Raw genomic sequence first — 13,899 nt, 5'->3', positions numbered from 1 at the left:
CAATTTTGCTCTATGTTTGGTTCGTGGAGGTGAGAAGAAGCTAATGTGAATGCTCATTGTGCCTTTATATTCTCTCTGTGTCAGTGCTTAGGCGCCCATGTTAGCTATGTATACAGCCTCTGCTCCTTCGCAGCGGCACATTGTAGTTTCCTGTTCAACACTGTGTAAGAATAATACTCCTTACAAAATCGCAGTGTCTGACATAACCATGTTTCAAACTTTAATAATCTGGACAAAAAGGCTTTGATTTTAATCTACTTTTCTGGACACGTCCTATCGCATGGCTGCAGCTACACTAGTGGTTGGGCAAAGCCACCGTGGAGTGTGCGATGCGCCTTGATAACAGATGCACCAAACTGCTATGGGCGAATTATATTATACATATATAACCATCACGTATAGGTCTTATTCTAGCTCTCTCTAAATTGTGAAGAAATGTAGTCGACGAGGGTCCGTTTTTTTGTGTGTGTGCAAGAGACACGGATGACTTCACGTAATCAGCTCCGCATTGAAGAAATGAAAATATAACAGTATCGTTTTGTGCATTACAGAAACTCGACCTGAACAACGACGGCGTGGTCACTTATGACGAATTCATTGAGACATGTTTACTGGTAAGCAACTCTACTCATAACTCTTTCGGGCGTTCTACTTTTGGCTCGGGCCAGGAAGCTAGCATATCTTAAATTTGACACACTATTTCAAACAATAGAGAACATGCTCATATGGCCGGTCTGAGCCATATGAAGGTGAGTCTTATTTGGCTCATAAGTGCTGTCCGCAGGATGTGGCAACAGACATACATGTCATGGTTTCGCCACAATATTTGTGACGCAGTTGCACCTTGTGCACTGTGGTGTCATACACTTCCCACTTAGCTTCCATGTGCCTGTCAATTTGGTGGTTAATTAAGAATAGATTTTCGAACGAATGTCACATTTACCGCCATACGTATTGTATGGTTAATTGCAAGTAGATGTATCTACCACCGACAAGACAGACAGATTCTGCACCTTACTTTCTCCAAAATCAAATAAACTAAGGGTGTTTAACACGCTTCCCAAATCTGTAGCAGTCTCTGAGCACTAAATCAGCAAGCAAAATGAATGGCTTTAACAGGAGCTGTTGGCGGGCTAGTTGGTGAATGTCTACTGTAGTCATGGTGAAATGCGCAACAAACACGACACAAAAGTAAGAGGAACACGTATCACGGGACGAGCGCAAACTACCAACTCTTTATTGAAGGAAAAAGGGAACAAATTTATACTCTCGGCAACTCAAGCGTTCATAGCTCAATCGTTTTCCACCCCTCCGCTACCAGAATTCATGGATGACATGGCTCAGCACGTATGACAAACACCTTAAAACAAGGTTAACTAAAAATAACTGATAAGAACCTTAGCAAACGCAGTCAGTCTCAAGTACTCGAAGCAAAAAGCAGTCAAAGAAAACAAAGTCAAGTATGTGAAGCAAAGGCAGTCAATCGCTCGTAGCAAAAGCAGAGTCAAGTATGCAAAGCAAAAGAAGTAAAAACAAACAAACAAACAAAACTGAACAACAAGAACGAACAGGGCAAAAGTTAACGAACAACCTGTATCAATAACAGTCAATCTCTCGTGGCAAAGGCCGTGTCATCTATGCGAAGCAAAGCAGTCAAAACACAATGTAAAATAAAACATTACTTTATCACCTAGGACAGGTCGTCAAGGCAAGTAACAATCAGTTGACCCTGGGTCTCGCGATTTAAAAACAACTCAAGCGTGCAGTCCAAGCGGTCAAGTCACACGTGCCTAATTTTCATACTCTAAATGCCGTTTTCAAAAAGGCTACTTCATTTCTGTACAGGACGACTGATGCGTCACTAACGCAGTTACTATCGTTCTTTATAAAAAACGCTTCCAAAATCTCACGTGCATTGGCACTACTGCCCCTGCCAAGAATCTTTATCTCATGAAGCCTTGGCTGACATTTGCAGGTTCCGCAATGCTCAGACAAAATTGTGCTAATATGTTTATCGCCTAATGACCGTTCATGCTCCCCTGCACGCTCATTTATGCAGCGCCCAGTCTGGCCTATGTAGGCCTTTCCACAAGTCAGTGGTATGGTGTAAACTACACCTGTCGCGCATTTGACAAAGGGCTTCTTATGTTTTATGGTACAGCCACCTTTCCTTCCTTTCTGCTTTACTGTGCGTGAGCACAGCTGGCCTAGCTTCTTTGGTGCCGAGAACACCATGGGTACCGAGTACCTGCCGGCCACTTTCTTCAGGTTGTGCGCGACCTTATGCATATAAGGTACCACGACCGGTCTTGTACCTTTGTTTGGAGCCCTTCTGCGCGCTTTTCCCTTCAGCTTCTGAAGCAGGGATTCGCTTACTGCCGTCCGGATCGCACAGGGGTAGCCCGCCGCTTCCAATCGAGACATTTGGTTTTCGAAGCTTTCACTCATTTTGTGCACACATGACTTCATGAGTGCGGACTCAAGACAATGGGTAGCAATGACTGAGTCCGCACTCATGAAGTCATGTGTGCACAAAATGAGTGAAAGCTTCGAAAACCAAATGTCTCGATTGGAAGCGGCGGGCTACCCCTGTGCGATCCGGACGGCAGTAAGCGAATCCCTGCTTCAGAAGCTGAAGGGAAAAGCGCGCAGAAGGGCTCCAAACAAAGGTACAAGACCGGTCGTGGTACCTTATATGCATAAGGTCGCGCACAACCTGAAGAAAGTGGCCGGCAGGTACTCGGTACCCATGGTGTTCTCGGCACCAAAGAAGCTAGGCCAGCTGTGCTCACGCACAGTAAAGCAGAAAGGAAGGAAAGGTGGCTGTACCATAAAACATAAGAAGCCCTTTGTCAAATGCGCGACAGGTGTAGTTTACACCATACCACTGACTTGTGGAAAGGCCTACATAGGCCAGACTGGGCGCTGCATAAATGAGCGTGCAGGGGAGCATGAACGGTCATTAGGCGATAAACATATTAGCACAAATTTGTCTGAGCATTGCGGAACATGCAAATGTCAGCCAAGGCTTCATGAGATAAAGATTCTTGGCAGGGGCAGTAGTGCCAATGCACGTGAGATTTTGGAAGCGTTTTTTATAAAGAACGATAGTAACTGCGTTAGTGACGCATCAGTCGTCCTGTACAGAAATGAAGTAGCCTTTTTGAAAACGGCATTTAGAGTATGAAAATTAGGCACGTGTGACTTGACCGCTTGGACTGCACGCTTGAGTTGTTTTTAAATCGCGAGACCCAGGGTCAACTGATTGTTACTTGCCTTGACGACCTGTCCTAGGTGATAAAGTAATGTTTTATTTTACATTGTCTAAAGTTTTAGGTTTTGACTGCTTTGCTTCGCATAGATGACACGGCCTTTGCCACGAGAGATTGACTGTTATTGATACAGGTTGTTCGTTAACTTTTGCCCTGTTCGTTCTTGTTGTTAAGTTTTGTTTGTTTGTTTGTTTTTACTTCTTTTGCTTTGCATACTTGACTCTGCTTTTGCTACGAGCGATTGACTGCCTTTGCTTCACATACTTGACTTTGTTTTCTTTGACTGCTTTTTGCTTCGAGTACTTGAGACTGACTGCGTTTGCTAAGGTTCTTATCAGTTATTTTTAGTTAACCTTGTTTTAAGGTGTTTGTCATACGTGCTGAGCCATGTCATCCATGAATTCTGGTAGCGGAGGGGTGGAAAACGATTGAGCTATGAACGCTTGAGTTGCCGAGAGTATAAATTTGTTCCCTTTTTCCTTCAATAAAGAGTTGGTAGTTTGCGCTCGTCCCGTGATACGTGTTCCTCTTACTTTTGTGTCGTGTTTGTTGCGCATTTCACCTTGACTACAGTAGGCAAAGAATGGCGAACAGTGTTTTCCCACGTCGCGATCGGTTTAGGCGGAGCTCAACGTTGGTAATTTTTTGTCTCATCATTATACTATAGTGCTCTAGTTGCTTCATGCCTAGTAGGTTAAAATAGCGCAATCGGCCAGAGTGAGGAGTCAAAATTGGCTTCTTTTTTCATTTTTTCTATTTTTCCTATTTATTTACTTATGCTGCTTTCTGCTTTCTAGTTTTCTTCTCTCTGCTTCAAATCATTAAACTTTCTTTGCTGTGAAATCACCAGCGGTCCAATTAGGACAAAACCCGGTGGTGTTTATGTAGTCGCAGGGAGTCCTGAAATTACTGCATCAAGCTGACATGCTACATAAAAGCACTACATCATATCTGGTGACGCAGACTTAGTCGCGACCAAGGGCACCCCTCCTAATAACTATGCTGCCGCGCGTTTCTTTTGTTTATGTATACATAGCACTGGCTTACCTCTTTCTGAAGGCAGTCTTTTCGAAAACTGTACATAAATTGTGATTCAAGTTGTAAATATTCCGAGTGGCCTCATGGTATTTATGATTGCTTCTAGCATACATGTGTTGGCAAATTATAGGATAGCAAGCGACCACTTACTTTGCCAAAAGTAACCAGGCTAAACGGTTTCCTTCTCGGCCTTGTAAAAGCGCCTTTACGACTTATATCAAGTCTTAAACCACTTTGTCAGTGAGAACAGCCTTCATACTTAGCTTTTAATTCATGTCGGCCTTTAACGATGCCTTATAGAGTCCATTACACGGCTGGTAAGCAGATTCCGCAGCTGCATGGTTATTTTTTGCAAAGAGTTGCATGACTTCAAACCATATTTTCGGTACTTGCGGTTCCAAACGCCATGGCAAATATGACGGTCTGCGTCCAATACGCAAATACGCAAATACATAAAACAAATAACACCAACACGTCGAAAATCAAGTCGAAACATACGTCCGGAAAACCTAGTAGAATGCATTTCATTTTCGAGACTTTTACAATCCTACTTTTAAGCAGTCAGCTTCTCAAAAGTGTTCTTGTTCGTGTTTCATACACCTGCTCCATTTTTCTTCTCATTCATTCTATAATCTAATATATTGTCGCGTGATCGCGAATTCTTTAGACTTAGACTTGGTGCAACGCTCGACCCAAGGTATTTCCTGGAAACTCGGCGCTATTGTTTATATGTTAGAAATCGGATCCGAAAAGTTGCTTATTATTTCATTCTCGATGAGAGATGCTACAAAATTTAAATGGTATGCTTGCAGCCATGCACAATCGTTTGTACACTTTTCGAGACTTTTGAGGGGTTGGAGTGTTCTAATGGGGCCGGATTTTGTTTTCAAAGGCCACGCCGCTAGCTCGGGCCACTCTGGTAGCCGAGAAGAACTCAGCGAGACAAAGCAAGCGGGCCAGGCTGTTTAATAGAATTTCCTCAGTGGAAGCGTCCGCTCGCTGTGGTGGCACTCCACCGTCTCTCGCCATCGCCGAGGCTGCCCGTGGAGACGAGAGGGAAATGGAGTTCAAAAACTGTTCAAAAAATATATCAAGCTGAAAGGATCAAAAATAAGTATCTCGGATGACTACTCACCAGAAACCCTTTCGTAAAGAAAGCTACTGTGGCAATCAGCAAAAGACGATAAAGAGGCAGGCGCAAAAGCTAAACTTATCCGTGACAAACTGACAATGGCCGGTGTATCCTATATCTGGAACATAGAAACTAACAATCGTGTTAAGCTGAGCAGCACACGCGACATCTCATTCGACAAAGACCGTTCCCACATATTCAATAAAGAACTCAGACTGCAAAATGTTAATGCTCGCAGTATTGTTAATAACCCTGAACGTCTCGAACTCTTGTCAGTGATTGCGCGAACCGCACTTAATTGCTGTCACCGAAATTTGATTGCACGACTACATACAGGACGATGAAGTTTTTCCATCCTATTATAATGTCCTCAGGAAAGACCGAAAAACAAGAGGTGGTGGCGTCGCCTTGTTAATAAAGAAAAGTTTAACCTACGAACATCTTCATCCAATAGATGACCATGAAAGTGTGTGGTGCTAGTTATTTCTTAAGGATACCGCATTGATAATTGGTGTATTGTACAGGCCCCCTGATAGCTCTGTCGAATTTTTCAGAAGACCGATTATTATATTGGAAATATTTCCAATAAGCGTAGCAGAAATGTACTGTTGAGTGACTTGAACGTGCCAGGTTTAGACTGGAAATTGCAAATCCCAGGAACTGTAGAAAAATTTCATGCCGATTACATGTTAGAAATAATGGCTAAACATGGTCTAATCCTGGTAGTAATCAAGCAACTCGAGTGCAAGGGCAGAGCAGCGGAATACTGGAATTACTTTTTCTACCAGACGGTATTTTCCAGTACGACGTAACTATACAGGACGGAGTTTCTTATCACAAAGCTGTTCTGGCGAACATTCGGTTGTTAACAACATTACAAGCAACAAAACGGTAACTGTTTAAAATTTTAATCAGGCTGACGCTCAGTCGGAAACAACTACAGAACATTTTTTGATGTTACTACAGAATGTCTGTGCGGTTTTTGACGGGAAACCTGTTGCGAAAACAGAACATTCTGTAGTAACATCAGAAATTTCTGTAGTTACAACAGAAAAGTGCTACAGAACTACAGACAACATAAATATACTACAGAAAAACTACAGAACTACAGATAAATCTGATGGTTACGACAGAACTATAGGATATTTTGTCGTATTTTTGACACAGTTCTGTAGTTTTTTTCGACTGGGCGATACCGCAATACTTGACAAATTAAAGTTTGCACTCGACCGAATCTCGAATACTAGCGATGTAGGTACTTTATGGACATATTTTAAAACTGTTTTTCATGACTGTGTGTTTCAATTTGTACCCACTAAAATCCGACGAGTAGAAAAGCCCTGTCCATGGATAACGCATACCATAATTCACCTAAAACGAAAACTGCAGCACGCACCACAAAAAATTAAAAAAAAAAAAGCCGGTTCTTATTGCTACCCTGAGTACGCCGGTGCGAGCAGAGCTACAGAAATCTAGAAGATTTTATTTTTCTACCACATCTAAATCTGCTCTGAATCTGATTTGAATGTTGTCGAGGTGAATGGAAATATCTGCATCACTCCATCTATAATTGCTAATGCGTTTAACAGTTTCTTCAGCTCTGTCTTTGTCCCAAGGCCTGACGATAGCACAACGGTAGCATTGTATAATAACAACACTGATTGCAATAAGGATCAAAGCAATGTTATCTCGAAAGAAGGAGTATTGTCTTTGTTACTAAAGATGGACTCGAAAAAGTCGTCAGGTCCCCATATGATACCTAATGAATTCCTCGGGAGTTATTGCGAATGGGGCTCAGTGTTCTTGGTGAAGATTTTTACTGTATCTCTGCGCGAATGTTCTGTTCCGAGTGATTGGCTGCTCGCGAGGGTTACTCCAGCTTATAAATCGGGTAAAAATTTAACATAGAAAATTATCGTCCTGTATCTATTATATCTACTTCGTGCAAACGGCTTCAACATGTTATAGCTAAACATTTAATGGAAGTTTTCGAAAATAACATTCTGTTTTGCCCAAGGCAACATGGTTTTCGACGTCACTCATCGAGAGTAACTCAACTTTTTGAAACTGTTCATACCTTCGCCGCAGCCGTCAACTCAAAGAAATAGATAGATGTTATCGCATTAGGCCTACGTAACGCATTTGAAAACAGCATTTCACTCAGTTGAAACCTCGGCGGTGATGCAGCCATTGCGAAATCAGGGGGTGGACGAACCGTACGTGAAAGTGCTAGAAGATATATATAGTGGCTGCACAGCAACCATAGTTCTGCACAAAGAAAGTAACAAAATTCCCATAAAGAAAGGTGTTAGGCAAGGAGACACGATCTCCTCAGTACTATTCACAGCTTGCTTAGAGGAAATATTCAGAGACTTGGAATGGGAGAAGTTAGGGATAAGGGTAGATAGAGAATACCTCAGGAATCTGCGATTTGCTGATGACATTGCCTTACTAAGTAACTGGGAGGATGAACTGCAAATAATGATCGATGACCTAGACAGGAAAAGTAGAAAGGTAGGATTAAAAATCAATATGCAGAAGACTAAGGTAATGTTTAACAGCCTCGAGAAGGAAACGCAGTTTACATTAGGTAGCGAAGCATTGGAAGTAGTAGGCGAATATGCCTACTTAGGACAGGTAGTAACCGCAGATGCGGACCATGAAAAGGAAATAACAAGAAGAATAAGATTGGGATGGAGCGCATTTGGCAAGCACTCGCAGATTATGAGTAGCAGCTTACTGGTATCGCTCAAGAGAAAAGTATACAACATTTGCATCTTACTTGTACTCACATATGGGGCTGAAACGTGGACGCTAACCAAGAGGGTTATACTTAAGTGTAGGACAACTGAGAGGACTATGGAGCGAAAAATGGCAGGGGTAACATTAAGAGATAGGAAGCGTGCGGAGTGGTTCAGAGAAATAACTCAAGTTACTGACATTCTAGTGGAAATGTAGAAGAAATGGGCATGGGCAGGACATATATATGCGAAGAGAGAATAACCGATGGCCGCTTAGGGTAACAAACTGGATTCCAAGGGAAGGAAAGCGTAGCAGGGGGAGGCAGAAATTTAGGTAGGCGGATGAGGTAAAGAAGTTCGCAGGGGTCAAGTGGATGCAGCTAGCACAAAACCGGGTTAAGTGAAGAAACATGGTAAAGCCTTCGCCCTGCAGTGGGTATAGTCAGGTTGATGATGATGATCATGATGAAAGCATTTGACAAATTGTGTGATGATAAACTGCTCAAAAATGTATGCATACGCCATTGATTTGCAGATTATTAACTGGGTTCTCGCTTAACTTTCCGAAAGGAAACAATTTGTCGAAATAGCCGGCGAAAATTTATCCTCCTCTCATGTATCGTCCGGTGTACCACAAGGTTCTGTTGTTGGTCCGGTGTTATTTCTAATATACATTAACGACATTACTGAAGATATAGACTGTCATGTGGAAGTGCGGGTGTTCGCAGACGATTGTCTCTTGTTTTGCCACGTAAGAACTGGTGATGATCAAATGTTGCTGAATCAATGCTTGAAAAAAGCTTATGATTGGTGTATGAAATGGGATATGCAACTCAACCCAATGAAATTTGTTGCCATGACCATAACCAGCAAGAAATGTCCCCTACGTTTTACCAATAGTATTAACATTCCAATGCAAAGGTGTAACAAAAGAACATACCTAGGCGTCACAATTACTGAAACTTTAAATTGGAACGTACACATTGATCCGGTATGTGGCTCAACTCAACGAAAACTTGGTTTTTTAAAATGTAAGCAGAAACACTGAACACCTGATGTTAAACTTCAAGCATTTAAAAGTATGGTCTGACCTAAGTTAGAGAATGCCAGTATTATATGGGACCTGCAAAGCCAGTACCAGATCAATAAAGTGAAGAGGGTGCAAAGATTAGCCTTAAGATTTATATTTTTTGCTTACCGCAAAACACAGTCAGTCACTGCTCTACGCATCCAAGCTCAACTACCTGAACTAGCCACACGTACAAAATAGCGCGCCTCAAGTTTCTTTACTTGCTCCATGAAAATAGGTTTAATTTTGACTCTACTCTGTATATCCGACCCCCAGGAAACTTTTCAGCCCGTACTAATCGCTCATTTGCCATTATGCTGTACACACCTAGAATTGACCTGTTCAAATACTCGTTCCTTCCGAAAACCATTGTTGAATTTAATAACTTGAATCCCCACATTTTTTTTATAGTACCAGCTCAACTGAGGCTTTCAAGAAAAAACTAAATTATATTTCATGTAGAAATGTGCGTGCCTTTCTTCTGTATATCTTCTTTATTCTCCTACCCTGTAACATCCCGTTAGGGCTTACAGTATTGTAAATAAATAAATAAAAGCCTGTCATTAATGGTTATTAGGAATAAAAGGGGTCCTAGTGCGGATCCCAGCTTGGCACTCCTGATAATGCTAAGACTGAGACTGAATTACATCCCTTAATTACTACTTTCTGGGTTTGGTTTGTTACGTAGTCTTCAGGCCACTTCAGAACGCAATCTGTCATTGCAAGGTAAGATAGTTTGAAAAAGATAGAGCATGCGGAGCTCTAACAAAAGCCTTTAGAAATCTAACACGGTACAGTCTATCGGTGTGCCAGAATCAAATGAAGAAAATAGATCGTGAGAAGAACCAGTGAGTCGGAAGGAACAGCCCTCGACTGCCGCTGCCGAATAAATGTCGCCTCTCGTCTCTTTCTCTCGAGCGTGGGGCAAACGTACGGCCTGGGGTTGGGGCATCGTCATAAAAGTTCTGCGTGACCCTGGGCCCGACTGGAGTGGCCCAGTTTTTTTGGGAGCAGAGAGGGCGATCGTGATCGTGAGAAAATTAAGTCGATTGAGTCACGCACCAATGATCGGCCCTGAAGCCATGTTGAGAAGGAGCGGAGAATTTGTTGCCGTCTCAATGACGATAAATGCTGGATTATATTATGCATTCTAACGTCTTGCAGCAAACTAGTTAGTGAAATGGGCCTGTAATTAGTAACCAGACTTCAAAGGCCAGTATTACGTACCGGAACTACATTAGCAACTTTCCAATCTGATGGTAGTTCTTTCGATTTGAAGGGTAGTTGGAAAATGACATGAAAATTTCGAACAATAGGTGCGCACCACTTAACACAAGGAAAGGAATGATTTGGGCCGGTAGTGAAATGCGACCTTAATGCGGACAGTACTTTCACCAGTAGGTTTATATAGACATTTATGTATAGTTTTAACGCTTATATAGTTGTATATAGTTTATAGACAGTAGTTTATATAGGTGTATCGTACTATACACCTATATCTGGTACGTTTGGCAAACTATAGTTGACTGTTTCTAGAACAGGATTAGATGCGGGTCGGTAGCAATTGTTGGATCATCTGAATTTTCCCGCTTCGTAAGTTACATACAACGTCCAACAGATAACGATAGCAAACAAATGTAGTGCCCGCTCGCGCATGCATTTGTGGACAGCGCTCGGACACTTGTGCGCGAGCGACGTGAACTCGTTGACCGTTTGTACTTTTTAAATAGTGTACAAAGCTCCCCCTGTCGTTTCTTCCTATAACTCCCCTCAATATTTCCCCTCGCTATCCTCTCTCTATCCCCTTTTCTTTCCCGCCGGCCGCCGCTCAAGTGCTTCAGTTTTTAGATAGCGGTTGCCGCGGCCGGCAATACTCTTTTCATTGTTTTTGATTATTAAAAAAAAGTAAACCACTACCACCAGATAACGATAGCATGGTGCATTCATCTCTTCAATTTTGATTAGCAAATCTCCACAGCTCCTTTGTGTTACGCTTAATTTTATCACTCAGGGTAGAGTAAAATGCATCCTTGGCTTCCTTTATTTGTAATTTCATTTTAGCTCATCTGTTTTGTCAAGTAGCTCAGCGTTTTTGCTTCTATTATACCTCTGAAATGACCAGCGGTTAAAGTCCTTGGTGAATCACAGCTTGTATCGCCTTTGTATGCCAATGAAGATTATAGATGGAATAACCACGTTATTTTATTAGGCCGGTCTTTTTTTTCTTCGAGTGGTTATGTGTATTCAAAGTTCTCAGTCCTGACCGCTGTTGATTGTCTTTTTTTCTTTTTACTCGTGCTGAGTTTATCTATGGAGTGTTTATTGTCATAAATTTGAACTTACGGCCCGCTTGTGCACCTCCTGCGTGATATGAGAAACGCTGTCTTACTGCCGACCATTGACTAACGTTTTTGCAGGACGAAGACATCGTCAAATCTCTCAGCGTACTGGATACAGTACTAGATTGAAAGGTGCTTTCTCAAGAGGCCAGCTCGTCTTCAACGCCACTGCTACGCGAGATCACTTGAGCCCATCTACTTTGTCACTTCTGTCCCATCTCTTCGCCGAGCCATCAACGTCCACCTCATTTTGTCTCCGAGCACTCCCCTGCAAGTCCCTCCTTCACTCAGTCTGCTCAGAGCTGAACCCGGGCAGGCACTTGTTAGTGAGTATTACCTAAATCTGCTGCTATTATCCAGTCTTTTGGCTTGGAGGCTGTGCTATGTCATTCTCCGTTAGAGTGTCGTTGTTACTTTCTTAGTGATATGTTAATGATTCAAATTATGGTGCACATATTTGTCCCCTATTCTGTGCGCATCATGTCTACATTATCTCCTGCTCGAAGTTGCAGGACAATTTTTTTTTCTACTCGTGCTTTCTTTGCTGTCTTGGTACTACTCTCTGTACTTGGATCAGCATTTTAGGATTTTCCTAATTTTGAATGGTATTTTTCAGGCTAGTTTTGAGATTCAATTTGTGGGGCCCAACCTTATTTTTGGGAGGCAGACATTATGTTCTGTGCATCTCCCTATCTCTCAACTTTCTAGCTCGTCTCCACAAAACAATTTTTTTTGTGTGTGTGTGGGTCCAGGAATGGGCGTTGTTACTGGCATTTTCATACCTTTTCCCCATGTTCTCTGAGATTTGTGTCCTCTAAATAAACTTCCCATGTGTATATTAACTTCACTCAAAATGTTTGTATTTTTGTAGGGCTTGTTAGAAAAAAGCAAATATGGGGACCACTTAACTTCTACCTTCAAGAGTATGACGCGAAAGAATAGGCTACCTCACCTATAAAGTGCCGCTTTTACCAAGGCGCGTGAAAGTTGTGTGGTGGCCTAGAGGTAAATATAATGCAATTGTCCTGGCAGGCCGATTCAGATATCAGCCTCTCATGTGAAAGAAGAGGCCCAAGTTGGCAGCTCCTGCTGCAGTGTCAAGCAACATACATCCATTTGGTGCTCAGCCATGTATGTTAGCTCCCACGTACTGCCCGTGTGCACCATGCTCGTGATTTTGTAGCAAAAACTACACTGTGCTAGTCAGCGGCGCACTTCGAGTAAGCGTCACCAGTCAAAACACAACTGTCGACGCTCGGACACTGCCGCGTCTTGGTGGCCGGTTCCGCTGTCTCACCAATGGCAAGTCCAGGGAGCCTTAAATAAAATGCGGCCGCCTCAATCACAGGCCGCCTTCTACACTAGCGTCCCATCTCTCTTCTCTGGTAAGTTTGTTTTTATGCCCACTACCTTCCAAAATCTGCTTGGGCGTGTACAGAACTTTCGAGTCTGGCTATGTCATACGTGCGCAGCCTCGAGACCGCTGTTCAAGAAGACAAGGCAAACACGACTGAAACCACTTAAAATTCATCTTGTTTAGCGCACAAGGACAGGGCACACAGTAAGAAACACTAAAACACACGCGCTTGTGTTGTACGTATTTTCTTACTGTGCGGTCTGTCCTTTTGCTCTAAACAAGATAAATTTTAAGACTGATCACCAACTAGCCCAACAATTGACGTTTTTAAGGATTATAACTTCCTTTCGGACACAAAATACAAAACGAAATTTTTTTGAAGCGCTTCGGTAATTTGAGCTTGTTTGTCTGCCTGTTCTTTATTTATATAGCAGTTCACATAATCACAGTGATCAATTTACTGAAACAAAAACTGCGAAAACCGGCCCATGACTAGCCAAGGTTGGGACCGCGCTATAAGCTCCACTCCGAGCGTCGCAGCCATTTCAGTAGAACGATGATCTGGTCGTCCCGGGCCGGGCTCGGGCTCTAAACCTCGGTCTCTGGCCGGGCCCGGACGTCAGATGGAGATCAGTGCGTGTAATACTGTAATGAAATAATGATTTAACTCTGGTTTTGCAGGCTGCATCATACATACTGACCCCTTGATGCGATGCGTGGTCAGGTGCAAAGTTTGCGCCTTCGTGGAGCAGGAGTTGTTACTCGTCAAACAGGCTCTTATGCTAGATTCTATAAAAAGCAAGTAAAAGAAATTAGGGTACGCAATAAGAGATTCAGACATCAACTGCTACTGCCTCTTGCATAATGCATAGGGTTTGGGCCTTTAACTTCGAGGCCAAAGATGTACTCACTATTTCCTGTCGTATTGATCAAGTCATTGCTGACTGCTTT

General features: G+C 42.6%; 1 protein-coding gene across 1 annotated transcript in view; it reads left to right on the top strand.

Annotated features, from left to right (window-relative positions):
• The window catches only part of LOC146177830 (Kv channel-interacting protein 4-like), an 83,881-nt gene extending 72,014 nt beyond the window's left edge, over window positions 1-11,867 (top strand). Inside the window, exons 6-7 of the mRNA XM_084581691.1 lie at window positions 552-614; window positions 11,670-11,867. Coding sequence (XP_084437817.1) covers window positions 552-614; window positions 11,670-11,720 — 114 coding nt within the window. The 3' untranslated portion in view covers window positions 11,721-11,867. The remainder of the gene's footprint in view (window positions 1-551; window positions 615-11,669) is intronic.
• Window positions 11,868-13,899: the final 2,032 nt, after the last annotated feature.

This window comes from Amblyomma maculatum, chromosome 10, assembly GCF_055883805.1.
Source record: "Amblyomma maculatum isolate TAMU_Amacu chromosome 10, ASM5588380v1, whole genome shotgun sequence".
NCBI lineage: Eukaryota > Metazoa > Arthropoda > Arachnida > Ixodida > Ixodidae > Amblyomma > Amblyomma maculatum.
This window is presented reverse-complemented; position numbering and strand designations above follow the sequence as displayed.